The following is a 15,302-nucleotide window of genomic DNA, read 5'->3' as shown; positions in this document are numbered from 1 at the left end:
CAGGTAGGCTGGCTAGTAACAGTTTTCTCTTGAATGGAAAGCTGCAGTGGCTCCCATCTCAAGGTCTTTTTTCTTGCCATGATTCAGTCACACATACGTTAGATTAGGTGCCCAGGTTCCTCTTTGGATGAACCTATCTGGAAATTTTTTAATAAGGCATTTTGAGAAAATAAATTAACTTGTAGGAAGGATCACTTGAAATCAAACTTTTAAGAGAGAATAATGGAAATGTTGTGATTAACTTCCTTAATAAGGTAAGGCTAATAGATTTTTTAAAAAGCCTTTCTAAAGGAATTAAAAAAATTTGTAACCCAAATGGCAAAATATCCTAAATCACCAGCTGCAGCTATGCACATTTACCACAAGGCGGCGGGCAAACTCCATTAAACATACTTTGTGTCAGACCTAGTGTGGTTCTTGGAAACAAGTGACCATGTGCAGTATGACCGACTCACTTTTGTGTTTCTAATTTTTATAGAACATAAAAATTCTATAGCATATTTTATTACAAAAGCAGTGGAGTGTGGAGCAGGGACAGAACCAGAAGAACAGAGAGGACTCTAAAAATCACTTTAGAACACAGGATCTTAGCCCTGTTATCTACCCAAGTGTTGGGTGCACAGATCTGATCACTCTACACTTCATCTCTTTTTCTGTCCTTTGTCCTTCCCCTGTTAGAGGTGCTGCGTGCTTAGTAGTGAAATCTTTCATGGCAGGATTCAGGAGGGAGAAGGGGTGGGAAGAAGAGGTCTGGCCAGCTCATTGTGGCATCGTCAGCCTGGGCTAATTAAATTTAACAGCATTTAAGGTACCAGAGATTATTACCACAGCTGACTGTTTTTTGTGGTTTCAATTTAAAGCTGCTCAGACAAGAGCAAGAGTAAGTCTCCAGTGTACAGGAGACTGTAGGTTCTTGGAGCATAGGGAATGTGATCTCCCATAGCAGTCAGGGTTGGCTCCAGGGAGCTGAGTGTGGTCGGGTCTGGAGCGGGCCAGTTAAGCACTCCCCTTTGGGCCACTTCTGGGTTCGGTTTCTTCTCCCAACCACTGGCTATTTTAGCTGTGTGCATCTCAAACATTGAGACAGCTAGAATTCAGGCATGATGTTCTCTAGCTTCCAAATCTGGCCTCCAGGATGCAATAGGCCAGCCTAGCCCAAGAGACACACTTCAGCCTGGGCACAGAGAACCCAGTTTACTGTGTGGTTTGCACAGGTAAATATTGTCAGAGTTTGCAGTGCCTTCTTACCATCATAATCCCTTGTTTCAGGGATGGTTGGGTGAGAAATTGTCATGCATTTCAAACACGAGTTTGCACAGAGGGGCCCCTCATCAAATGGTTGGTTTATTTTTTGTGCTTTGATTTCTGGGATGAAACAGAGCCACTGTAGAAGAGTTTAGAGAGAGTGAAGTGATTTATCTGAAGTCATAGATTTTGGAACAAAAGTGTAGTAGTTATTCATTTTCTTATGTTTTTATGTATTTTAGGTGGAATATAGAAGTTTTCCAGGTTCTTCACAGTCAGAGGTGAGCTATGCATACCTTAAATATATCACCATCTTCTATTTGTGGATAATGAATCTTATTTCAAGAATTTAATTTATAATCTTATTTTTCAGATTATACAAGCGATACAGAATTTAACCCGTCTCCTATATAGCCTTCAGGTAACTATGCTCCTCTAATCTTTAACCTTGTAAATGTTTCTATTAAATGCAATTCATTGTATTTGATGATTCCCAGACTTTAAAAATTAGAACATTTGGGAGGTAGTGAATGATCTTAAAAGAACGCCACCCCCCCAAGTGTTGAACTCGATGTGTTGAACTTCACCTGGTTTTGTAATCACGAGGCAACACCACTACTAAATTTTATACCCTTCTTCTCTGAAACCATAAAACAGTTCATATCTTTAAAAAAATATTGATGAATATGATCTGGCTTGAAGTTTACAGTGAAACTTTTAGGTAAGTGTAGCATGACTTCACATTTCCTGGTGAAAACTTAAATTCACACCTGAAGTTTTTTCACTTCCACATGTGGCCTTAGGCCTTTGGAGCACTTAAATAAGTCTTGAGCACCTTCATTGTTTTCTTTGTTCATCTACCCAACATTTATTGAGTGCCCTCTCTGTGCCAAGCACTCTGCTGAGGGCTGAGCACACAAAGGCAGATGGACCAGAAACCCTACTGTCAAATGGCTCGCTGTCTTTCAGGAAAAGATAGGCATAAAAATCATGCTTGCATTTAGGATTATAGGGTTGGATGAACCCTTAGGTCATGCACAAGAAAGGATGAATATCTTCACTTGCTTAATTCATGGATTAAAATATATTCTAAAATGATATAAAAACAATGTAGACAAATTTGTAGAAAAATTTGAGGTTATAAGTAAATAAAAAGACATGATTCTACGGAGAGAATTACTATTATCATGTTGGTGTATATCCCTCCAGTGTTTTAGAATCATTTTATATATCCTTTTCTGCAACATGTACCTTTCTATGTCATCAGCTATTATTCTATAGCACAATATATAATTGTGTTGTATAATATTCATGTCTATGGAATTTATCCAGTTCCTCATAGTTGCACTTTTGTATTGACAAATCTGGTAGAAAGCCTTGTACACTAACCTCTTTGAACATATCTGAGTGTTTCCTTGGGATAAATTGCTAGAATTATTTTTTTAGGTTTCAAGTAGAAATTGTGAAAATCAATCAGCATCCCTTTCTCCTTAATTTGAAAATGGGTCAAGGTATCTGATTATCTGAATTTGCATTTCTCTGATTACTGTTGAATCTAAACTTTACTCCTCCCATTGGATTATTATTAGCCATTCATACTTCATATTGAATATCTGTTGAATAGTAAAAGAAAATAAATTTAAGTCTGACTTTGTTTTCTTCTGAAAAAAATACAAAGTCATGCTATATTTGATATTTTATTTATAATTCAACTGCATCAACTTCTTTCACTTACGTACTATTAAGCATCTGCCTATTCTTGCTCTAGTACCAGTATTTTTATTAAAGTTTTGCATTACATTTGAGTAAATGATAGCACTAGTCTCCTCTTACTATTTTTATATGCATATCTATGTCTCCTTTCATAAGAGCTTTTGAATTACTCTGACAAGTTTCTTACCCTCCTACCAAGACTGTTAAGTTAAAATATCACTTATGAATTAAATTGGAGAGAATTGTCACTTTTGCAATAATTAGTCCTCTTGTCTGAGAGCATGTTGTTAGTCATTTCTTACTTTATTTTAGATAAATATTTTTTTGTTGTTCTTATAGTTGTTTAGTTGATTCCAGGTGGAAAGTAAAAATTTGAAAATAATGGTATGATGGCTCTTCTGAAATAATTATATAAACATGCTTTTCTTGGCTTTTTGACTAGAACTTCTGGCAATGTATTAAAGAATAGTGGTAATAGTAAGTAAGCATCCTTGTCTTGCTCAAGGCTTAGAGGGAATACCTTTAGTGTCTTACATTAGATAATACTGGCCTAGGATTGATGTTTTTAAAGATTGAATTGCCATGTAAAACATATATTCTTTATTTTAAACATTAAGTGAGAAGGAATATAGGTTGATGATGGTTTATGAACTTTGGGGAGAGTAAAGCATTGAGTATCCCAGCTTGTATTGTCTGATGAAAACACTCACAAGATCATATCTCTTCTTTTCAACCTTGAATGCAGTCCTAAGTGGATTCAAGGGTCAGAAAAGCTGACCTAAATGACCCAATTTTTTGCTTCACACTAGATTGAAGCAACATGGGAAATATTAAAGTCTATAGTGGGTTCTTTTTACCAAAGCTTTTGAGCTGGTCTGAGGATATGGGCTCTGAAGGATTTCTTTTTATGGCACAGTTATCTCTTTTGAAGCTGAATCTCTTATGCATGATTGAAGTTTTTACATGAACATTTTTGAATCAGATGAAAATGAAATTTGGTCCCTGTATTTGGAGAGCAGAATTAGAGATGAGACATAGAAAGGTCAAAAAGGAAAGGACACAGAGTCATTTTAGTGAAGAAAAGAGAGTGAATTGGGAATTTCTCTAAACTTGAAAAGGAAGGGCTGTTTTCTGTCCTAAGTATAAACTCTAAATATAAATGAATATCCAATCCTCAAATTCTACCTCTGTACTAGAGAATAGTCTCATTCCAAGTGTTAAGTAGCCATGAAGAATACTTCATGGTTGTGCTTAATTAGTCCAGTGTGACCCTTTCATGAGAGTTGTCATTGTGGTAGTTTCTGCATATAAAATATTGGATTTTTATTTGTTTTGACATAGTGATGCCCTTAGGATTTGTCAGAATTAAGTGATGATGTAGTCTACAATTTGCTGTAGCCAAGTCAGCAGCGTCCTGAATGGTTTATTATTCACTAATTATTTCATATTTAAAGAGCAAAGTAATTAGTACCTAGTCTCAATGATAATCATTGTTCTCTTAACAATTTCTAAAAGACAATCAAATATTCCTGTGAATTTGAAATTAAAAATTTTTTCAAATTTAAGAACAATTTTTATTTCAAAAGGTCCTAATGAATACATTTTTTAGTCTTATTCCAAGACAAGGACCCATTTAAAATATATCTTAGTTCTTTAATCTTCTTAAGTTTCAGAAACTGCTAATCTAACAAAGAACTAATGGTCAAATCCCCATCTTCCCAGCATCTACTGTGTGGACAGTTTTTAAAATTCTTAGGAAAGAAAAATCTGAATTTATCCCTAGGAGAGTAATAATTTTTCACAATGAGTCAAAACATACACACAAACCCAGTATGTAGCCATTTTCAGTTTGTCCCCTCTGTGCTTCTTTGTGCTTTAAATGAGAATTTTTAAAATTGAAAGCTTCCAAGGGCATTCACAGAAAATTTTGTCATTTTTGGAATCTTTCCAAATCTTTGCAATTATTTCCTGTGATGCTACCAAACTTTTCACAGGCAGATACCGTAACTCAAAATGTTTTTTTAGTTTGGCTGGTAATGTCCTCTGAGCTTGAGAGTATCTGTGTTCCCTTAACCATCCAGCCTCTTGTTAGCAATCTATTGAACAAATGAATTCAGCTTAAGTGTTTTTTGCATGACCTTCCTGCTATAATACAAAGAAATAATAGTAACAAGAGTAGCGTTAGTACCTATGTATCTCCTAAATATGTTATTAACTGCTATTATATTCTTGGACATTATATTATAAAATGATTATTTACCAAAAGTTTCTAAGTGATTTAGTTTTATCTCCTTTAATGTAGCTGAAGTAATTTCCTGTTTGGAACTCAAAGGATACTACTATGTTTACATAGATCCTTCAATTCTCATGAACTATTTATTGACTGAAGAGACCTCAGAAAGAGAATGACAAGCATAGGAATCAGTCTTACAAATTTATGAAGACTTGCTTAAATATTATCCAACAACCAACAATGGACCACAACTCGAAAGAGGGCCTGAGTAATGCTTTTGTGTTTTATTTCTTTGGTATATAAATTCCCAAGCCCTTCTGGCCAGGAAATGTGGATAAGCCTATTTATTCGAGGTGGCAAGTTTAGTCTTTGGAGGTAACTTAAAAAAGGGCAGAGATATTAAGAGAAAGTAATTTGGTCATGCTTTTTGGGTTTAGAGGTAGTTCCAAGCCAAAGCACAATCACGTGGAAGCCTTGATGTTTCTCCCCACTTCTGCTCTGGTAGGCCGCCTTGACCATTCAGGATAGCCACATGGAGATCCACAAGTTGCTCCTCCGGCAGCAGGAGAGCCTGCCCCCGCTCCCCTCCTTCCGAGGCAGCCTTTTTCGGGACCAGGAGAGGTGCCGCAACCTGGACAAGCGGCGGGAGGAGCTGGCCAACATCCACAAGCTCCAGCACCAGTTCCAGCAGGACCAGCGGCGCTGGCACCGCAGGTGCGACCAGCTGCAGCGGGAGCAGGAGGACAAGGCGAGCTGGCTGCAGGAGCGAGAGAGCGCGTGCCAGTCGCAGGAGGAGATGCTGCTGAGGAGGCGTGGGAAGCTGGCCCAGCAGCTCCAGGAGTACCAGCAGAACCTGGAGCGGCTGAGGGAGGGCCAGCGCCTGGTGGAGAGGCAGAGGGAGAGGATGCTGGCCCAGCAGAGCCCGCTGTGCGGCCGGAAACACAGCCGGCAGAGTAGCCTTCCGGCGGCGTTTCCTCCAGGAAGCACAGAGGTACGGGGCTTCCGGGCTCGCAGACGCAGCGTGTAAGGCAGCGTCTTAAGGACGGGTTCAGTCGTGGTCAGGACGTGGACCAGGAGTTCGTCCTTTCGCAGCTTGTGTAAGAGCCCACAAGAGGTGCTCCATATGTAGCAGAAGCTGAGAAACTTCACCGACAACGCATATGCATCTTACTTGAAATTTGAAAGACCCAGATCCTATTAGATTGTAGGCACATTGTATTGTGAAACATCCTTACCCAAGGGATGAAACAGGATTGAATTGTCTCAATAAGGAGAGGTTTTTCCTGGAGGCACGCGCCAGGAGCAATGCTGGCTTTCCTGTAAAGGACCCTCTTTAATGATGCAGTATTCAAAGTTCTGTATAGATATGCTTTTAGTTGGCCAAGTAGCTAATAATGTGCATTATAGGTACTAAAGTTAGCAAGTACAGTACTACTGTTTTCCAGGATTCTTTTTTTGGTGAATTTGACATAGTACATTTAAAACCTATTTCACTAACAATAGTTAACATGAGTATACTAATTAATGACTGGGGAGGATGAAACCTTCCCAAAGATTCTGTGCTCCATTTGCAACCTCTCTAACCACGCTAGACAAATTCCGTTTGTCCCAGGAGCTTACTTTTCTGGTCTATGTGCACGTATGTGCTTTTTATTGATAGTGTATAAAGGTATAAGCATTGATAAACTTATAAGAGAGATCAGTGTTGCATCTGATTTTCCTTTCAAGTTGGCTAAATTATATTTGTTGCAAATACCTCATGTATAAATGAACTTATTTTTCACTTTATTTAGCAAAAATGAAAGTGCTGCTCTCAAAGTGGAAACTTTAGTTTTAATGGAGAAAGCACTACTGCTTGGCTTCGTTTGTTTTTTCCTAAAATATGCTGTGCCTAGCAAATTGAGGTTTTAGTCCTAGCACAGTAAGAGAGGATGAGAGGGAGGGGTCAAGGGTAATGTTCTTTTTGACTTCTCTCTTATTAAAATTTAATGGCTAAATTCTATTTGGAATAAATACTTTATGAAACATGCAAATTGCTAGAGGAATAATTGTATATTTTTCTCTATTTTCTTACACAGGTAATGGAACTTAATCAATCTGAGAGTTTATGTCGTGAAAATTCATTCTTCATCAATGAAGCTTTAGTACAGATGTCACTTAACACTTTCACCAGACCGACTCCATCAGGTGTCCATGAGGATGCTGCTTACCCCCCAAGGCTATCTAATTCTGATTCAGGAAGGACTGGTGAAAATCGAGCTGACCTCAAGATGAACGTTTCTCAGTCCAGGGATGTCAACCATGAACTGTGGGCAGCCGCTGGGTCCTGTCATCAGATACCCCCTCTCCATCAAAGCAACAAGGAGTCTTGTAAAAATGGTAATTAATACTTTAAACATCATCTGTGTAGTCTCAACAAGAAGCAGTTTCTCTGAATGGTTGGCTCTTTAGAGCAAATCAAAGTGGGCCCTAGAATGGGAATAAATTGGTGTTGCTAAGTTGGAGTCAATGGCATAAACTTTTCTTTGTGAAAGTCTGGAGCCATCACTTGTCAGCATCTAGACAAGGCAGACTGTGTTTGGAGGGTTCGGAAGATGCCAAGATACATGACCAGATGGGGTTTTCATGTCTGTGGGTTAAATACTAACTTTTCCTCAAAAGTGGGACAACTCGATATTTATTCCTCACTGTGGGACCCGACCACATGCTGATACATATACTTCCTGCCTCTTAGAAATAAAGATATGGACAGGGTTTGTGGCCGGACTTTATTGTCTATCAGGGCAATTTTCTGCAACATTAGTGAAGTTTTCTGTACTGCTATTAAATACCCAAAAATGAAACTGCTAACATCATTTGTCATTGTAAAAAAAAAAGGTGTTGTATCTCCATAAGTACCTCGTAATAACACAATTTGCTAATCCCATTAAAGCATTTGCCAAATATAAATGAAAGGCAGCTCGAGTTACGAACTCCACATGAATCCAAGTGATTTAAATCTTTGTCTATTATAAATTGTTTTCTGTGGGATATGAGGTAGAGAATGAGAAGAACTTGAAACCTCTCCCCCGAAAAACAGATGGCATGCAATAGAATAAACAAATGGCTGGCCACATGGATGTGAAATAAATCACCCACAGCAAAATGTTTCAGAAACATAAAATAAGCCATAGTAAAGAGATCTTCAGTACTGGACACAGATTTGTTTCCATGCTTAATATATATTCTTAGTTTGTCAGGATAATTTTTCAGCAATGAAAAAAATGTAAAGGCATTTAGCTTCTCCAAATTAGAGAGGAATAATTCTGACACTGCCTGAAGGTTGATTTATTACTAATCCAAAAGCTGTTGATTCTCAGGAGTCGATAATGCTCTACATTATTTAGTCACTGATATAACATTCTTACTCCTTGTCAGCATATAGGAGAGAATGAGGTAGTTCTTTAAAGCAACATTTCAATTACTCTTCAAATACAACAGGCAAAAATACACTTGGATAATTAACTGGGATTTAAAAAAATAGGCAGCATTTAGGAAACAACTCCTTTAATGTATTATCTTGTAACTTCAGCACTATGGAGACCACATTGCATAATGTGTTTTCTGCGTACATGGTGCTGTGTTGTGCTGATTCATTAAGTCGCTGTTTACAGTGCTTTATATGTTCTTGTCAGTGTGGTTTTGCATACTCGCTTTGGTATAACTCAAAAACTCAGTTTGAGTTAAACCACATTCAGCTTTTGTTTAAAATAAGTATGTCTCCCTTTCTGTATATCTCTCATCTTTTCTGTTGACTTGTGCTTCAAAGTAGAAAGCTTTTAAACATTTGGCAGTGCACTTGCAGGAGATAGAAAATGTGCTAAGGAAATAAACAGTGATTATACACAAAACCCATCTCTCCACATGTAAGGAATTAAGTGTAGCCAAGGGAAATGCAGAGAAAATGTACTTATGGCTCAAATACTGTGTCCAGTGTAGGCCAAGGACACCCAGGACATGGACAGAAGAGAGGAAAATCACCTTTGGCCTAAATCTCTCAGGAACATCCTGTTGTGTGTAAGGGTTAGATCAGAAATGCCGCATGTGCTGTTCAGCACTGGAGTTTTGCAACTAGTCAAAAACCCTATTTATGTTTGTTTACTTAAATGAGATATGCAGTTTCTGGAGGAGGGAAAGGGAGATGATAAGTAAGTGGAATGAAAACTGGGTATATATTCTTAAGAGGGTTGTCAGGGCCAAATCAAGGTGTTCCAAGCACTCTGGAGCTTCCACGGCTCCTCCAGTTGAGAGCAGCACAGCCAGCCGCTGAGGGTCCCTGCTAGACTCTGCTCTCCACGTGTACTCTGGGCGGCGCAGGGCTGGAGGAAGCAGGCCCAGCGCGTGCTGGTGGAGAGGGAACAAGTCTTTGAGCTGGAATCAGGACGCACGCCACGAGTGTCCCCTGAGGTCATGCTGGCTGCTGGCTCTTTGGGCTAGTGGTCGTCAGTGACTCCTAATGTGGACCCACGGCTCACAATATTCTGGCTAACAAAATTTGCCTGTAATGTTCTCGGCTGGTGTTTTGATTAAGTACCTTGAACAGTGTTTGATTAATGCTGTGCTGCAGATGTCATCCTTGGACTCTGAGGTCAGCTGTTTTCAGTCAGCTCCTTAAAGAATAGTCTGCTCTCTTGTCTGATCTGGTACCATGTGCAGATGACCAGCTCAGAAACTTTGAATTTCTGGCACAGTAAGCCCTATGGGAATAATTGTGTGTAAATAAAATTCTTGAATGTGTTTAGCTGTCACCCAGATTGAAATTCACATTGGTTGGTTCAGTCTGACTTCACCATTTTATTGTGCCCTGTGTGTTCTGGGTGTGACTGGTTTTTTAATTGCTCTTCTGTCACAGCTGCTGCCAGTTACCAAGTTACAAGCACCACGCTAAGGTTTCACATGGAAAAACCCATTTAACACAACCATCCGCTGAGATGGTTCTGTTACTGTCTCTGGCTGGCAGAGCACACTGATGTAGCGAGCGGCTCAGTGACTCGTCCAGGGTCACACAGCTTAGTATGGGCAGAGCCAGAGATGTAACTCTGGAAGCAAGTTCTGGGAGTTAGGGAGACTGGCTCTGGAGCCCGTGCTCTTAGCCATTATACTATCAATTGTTAGTTACTAGAAAGCTGTTCTGCATTGTACTTTTTAAAGAAGTTGTAGTAGAAATATAATAAATCTTGTTGGAATGCCTAGCAGGATGTTCATAGCTCAGGGCCAAAATTGTTGTTTTCTTCCACTCCCTCACTCTTTAATATTACCATTTGGAAAATATTTCTACATCTTTTTGCATTATGGTGGTTAATGCTTGCATGGGTTCTGAACATCTCAGGTATCTTAAATACCCTTTAGCTTTACTTTTTTTCTCATAAGACACATTTTCTTAAGGATAATTTGTTTCTCTAATGTTGCCTAATAATAGCTCCTCTTATTTGTAAACATTTTTTAAAGGTAGCACTTTAAAGAACTTAATTCTCTGGTTTTGGAAGTTGTTTCCTGAACAAAATTCTTGGTTGTTTGCACATTAAATTCAAATCTATATTTGACTTTATTATACTGGAAGAGATGGTTGGTTTAAAAACTTAATTTGCACTCTTCTGAGGGATACTAGCTAAGACCTCAGAAAGTTTGTATTTCTTTAAGCAATACAGCCCTCATAGGGCTGTAATACATACAATTGCTATGTAATCTCAACAATATTAGTATTCTTAAAAGCAAAACACACACCTTACTCTTGTGGCTTGTTTTCCTCCGAGCTTTAGAGTTCCAGAACTGTTTATTCAGTGCATCTATTCGTTTATGATATTTGCCTTTGTCATTAATCAACAGAGAAAACAATGAAAATTAGTCTGAAATCTTCTTAGTCTCCTTTTCCAATTACTATTTTTTATATTTTTATCTGGCCCTCAATATTTGCAAGTCACCTAAGAAGCTCCTCTTCACTGTTGTTAAAACATTATGGTTTTGCCACACATGTGATAAAATTAAAATCAAGAGCCAAATTTTATGCTTTAGTCATGTAGATATTGGAAAAAGAGTAACTTTATTAAGTTTGGATTCCAAAAGGTTGTTTCTCTTTACTACACATTAGAATTTGGTGCCCATCAAAATATTTTCACTACTCAAAGCATTGTATTCAGAAAATTTCATCTTGGCAATGTTTTTTTAAAAAAATAGAGACAGCTGTGTTAAGCTTTCAAGGACATGTTTTTTACATATGGAAAGAAATAGAAAATTTCCAAATAAAAAGCTACACTGTAGCTAGTATTTAAAAGTCTTTAAGAAGTGAGTATACAATAACTTCTGTTTTCAAAATATTCCATAATTCAGAAATGGGCCCCTTATTTGTATTATCTTTGTGGAAAGAAGCTTTGCCAGAGACCTTCAGGCAGTTTCCCATAAAACTGAAACTGGCATGAGATGCTATAAACTTCAGTGAGAAAGGTGTATTTGAAAAAGGGATGCATTAGTTTGCTAGGGCTGTCATAATAAAGTACCACAGACTACATGGCTTAAACAATGGAAATTTATTTCCTCACAAATAAATTTGGAGGATGATCACAAATGATGTGAAGGCTGAATCAAGGTGTTGGCAGGATTTGCTCTTCTGAGGGCCTCTCTCCTTGGCGTTTATTGGGGCCATCTTCTCCCTCTGTTTTCACATGGTCTTCCCTTGTGCACGTCTGTGTCCTAATCTCTTATAAAGACAATTGTCATATTGTGTTAGGGCCTGCCCTAATAACCTCACTTAATTACCTCTGAAGACTATCTCCAAATACATTTTTAAGTAGTGGAGTGAGTGGAGAGGGTAACTTTTTTGTTTGGGAGGAGGGAACACAATTCAGCCCTTAACACAAGATAAAATGATTATTTTTCTCATTGTAATATTTTTAGGTATCATGAGGCTTTAATTTTTTTTCTCTGTACCAAAGTTGAATTATAATTACATCATGAGCTTTTACTTGGTTTAGGGAAGTGAATTCAATTTAAAAAAATTATGTAACAGTAAAATTGATATATATACATATGCAGATATAGGTATCTGCTATAAGCCTATGTAAACACACTGGAATTAGAGCAGAAAATATTGCATCTGTAAATTCATTAGAAATATTTCCAAACCTAGGCCTTAATTAAGGAGTTATGGGAATTTTAAGCTCTCTGAATGGGAGGGATACTAGAAGCCTGTATTTTCGGTGGCTTAAATGAAATTAAAGCTAAAGGATTGAGAACTTTGATTATGACATCAAATTTTTATCCCAGTCTATAGAAGTTTGTAGAAATCAAAATTGGGATTCATTTTGGGTAACTTTTCATCTTTCTTCTAGAATCTTGACTATCCATTGCTTTGGGTGACATAGTAAAGGAAACCATAATATTACTTGCTCTCAGTAATCGGCATCATGACAAGACTATAAAGAGCTGGTCTCAAAGGCTCAATTTTAATCTTGCTCACCAGCAAGTATAGATGATTGACTTTCGCCTTTTGCAGATTTTGTACTAGGAAAGGCAAACATGCCATTTGCTTGTGGAGCCTGGTGAGCCACGGTGTTGCCTGCCAACTTCCTGATTGCATAGTTCTCTGGGGGCAGGTTGGCTGTGTGAGCCAACTGGGCCAGGGCCATCCCGTCTTTGCACAGAAAGCCCAGTACACAGCAGGAGAGCAAAACCAGCATGTGGGTGGATTCAGAGGCAGCCAGCCAGCCATGTGGCTGCCTGTTCATCCTTGCCCTGGGATCCAGTTTGGTTTGAACAAGCTGCTGAAATAGGGGCCCACTCTGCATGAATGATATCAGAGGCTAGGCTTGGCCTTGGGTCATCCTTAGCTTAAAACATTAAGAAAGATATATACATACATGTATACATATACACATCTATATAGTCTGTGGGCCATGTAATTTACCTTTCTAGTATAGTGTGGCTTTATTCTCAAAGTAATTAAGGGTTGGGTTTGGAAGGGAAGACTGTAACCATTCATGAACCAAACATACCTAAAGGATAAGGCATGCTCTGTCAGTCTCAGGGACTCATGGGGCAGTGATCCCAAACTGCAAAGGGAGCATCACCCCTTCCACAAATCAGAATCTGGGGACTATCTCCTACCTTGCTCCTATATCCAGACAACCACGGAGATTCCATTCGTAGAGCTTGCTTAAAATGTGGAGCATTCAGCCTAGGACTGTTGCTTTATGTTTGTCTAAGAAGGAGATGACCAGCTGGTGCAGTGGGTGGCAGCTTTTCCTTAAAGGACAATCTAGTGAAGATTTTCAGTCTATCAGGTCTTTGTTGCAGAGAATCAGCTCTGCCATCATAGCTTGAACTCAACCACAGACAATGCATAAAGAATGAAATTAGCTGTGTCCAGTAAAACTTTATTTATAAAAACAAGTGGTCTTATTTTTTTTCTTCACTTAAATGAGGAGGTTATACCTCTCCTGGTTTGGAAATATCATCCCAATTCATGCAATTTGGTTGAGTTAATAGTGTAGTATTATACAGCACTTCATGCTATTCAAAACCTCATGTGAATTCATTTGTCCCTACAAAGTCTTGTGAGATGATGGTTACTGTCTCTGTTTTTCAAATAAGGCAACTTTTCTCTTTCATTTTTTATTCAGTCTCTGAAAAGATGAATGTGGAAGAATGGAGTTGAATGTACTACATGGACTTTAGGCCAGTACCTTAGGAGAGAATTTTCCCCCCAACTCTAGCTCCCAAAATCCTGGATGGTGTTATGGAGAGGCCACCCTCTAACTCTGAGGCTAATGAGTAAGACACCATGGGTGGGATTGGTTGCTAGAACCATGGATACTGTATCTGTCTGTGCACCATGGTTCCTGGGAGAATGCAATGAAGTATGAATTCCTCTGTTCAGAGATTCTGCTTTGGTACGGCTTGGCTGGAGCCTGCAATCTGTGTGTTCTCCTTAGGTAATTCATAAGCAACCAGCCCATCATCTATCCTTGCATCAACCTGGGCTGCTGGACTTAATGTTAGAGAATCTCCCTTCAAACGCTAACTTGGGCTCCTGTGGCTGCAGCATAGTCCCTAAATCTTAATTCCCCGTCTAAACAACAGGGAAGGAAATGCAAACAGAACAACAACAAAACCCTAGCATGTCCTGGTATTCAGAAAACATCTGCTTCCTTCCTACCTTCTGAAAATAATTCATTCTAATTGTGACTCAGGGGTAGCCTGCTGATAAAAATGACATTTCCTAAATGTCTGTAGGGAGCCGAGAGTTTAAAATATGATTAAAAAGCAACAACTGTAAACTGGGGGATTTTTTACGAAGAATGGAAATACATTAAAATGGAAAGGGTAACTACCTTTCTGTATTGGTCTAAGAGGAAGCATTTGCTGGTAGCTCATTACCAGAGTTGCCCAGGAAGCACAGCCTTCAGCTGCTTCCCTTTGTTCCTCTCTATAGAGGAAGAAGTTACATCAGTCAACCATGTTTTCAGAACCAAACATAAATATTCTGGTGACAAAACAATGTTTCAGTTTGGGATGTAGAGTTTCCATAGCTACAGAACATCCAGGCCTCACTGGTAGCATTATGTAAATGGTTGCATTATATCAATATATCCTCAGGAAAAGATTTCTTCCTCATACTTGGGTTCCCTGAGTAGGCTTTCCTATTAGAAAGAAAATGAGAATAGCTAGCAGGAATATTTTGCCTTATGCCATTTCTCACTTTAAAGATTGTGTTTTGGCTCATGACCTTAATTTCCCTTTGAGTTTGGTTAGCCTGAATCAATTATTAATCCTGAATAATCTGATAAAAACCAAGGTTCAGAATCACTAGGAAGCACCTCTTCAGCACTTATCATAATTTGAATTAATTACATGTGTAATAAGTGATGTAATGTGTGTGTCTGCCCCATTATAGAATAAGCTTTATCGGGGTGGGGAACTACATGTGTCTTCTTTGTTAAATTGCTCTATCACAGGCAGCAAGCAGTGTGTTTGGCATATAATGAACATCTGATAAATATTTATGACAAATGAAGGAGTCAAGGTCCACACTCTTTAACAGAAATGAAAGCAACTGTGCACTTGAGCCACACAGTGT

General features: G+C 38.6%; 1 protein-coding gene across 7 annotated transcripts in view; it reads left to right on the top strand.

Moving 5' to 3' along the window:
• The window catches only part of ARHGEF28 (Rho guanine nucleotide exchange factor 28), a 327,107-nt gene that overhangs the window by 292,108 nt on the left and 19,697 nt on the right, over positions 1-15,302 (top strand). For 6 of the 7 annotated variants that reach the window (XM_073235080.1, XM_073235074.1, XM_037026121.2 and 3 more), the window contains 4 exons: positions 1,488-1,526; positions 1,619-1,666; positions 5,697-6,182; positions 7,270-7,570. In XM_073235080.1, coding sequence (XP_073091181.1) covers positions 1,488-1,526; positions 1,619-1,666; positions 5,697-6,182; positions 7,270-7,570 — 874 coding nt within the window. Of the gene's footprint in view, positions 1-1,487; positions 1,527-1,618; positions 1,667-5,696; positions 6,183-7,269; positions 7,571-15,302 lie in introns of those variants that run through there. The other variant, XR_012130564.1, reaches the window with a different exon arrangement.

Source organism: Manis javanica, chromosome 1 (assembly GCF_040802235.1).
Source record: "Manis javanica isolate MJ-LG chromosome 1, MJ_LKY, whole genome shotgun sequence".
NCBI lineage: Eukaryota > Metazoa > Chordata > Mammalia > Pholidota > Manidae > Manis > Manis javanica.
This window is presented reverse-complemented; position numbering and strand designations above follow the sequence as displayed.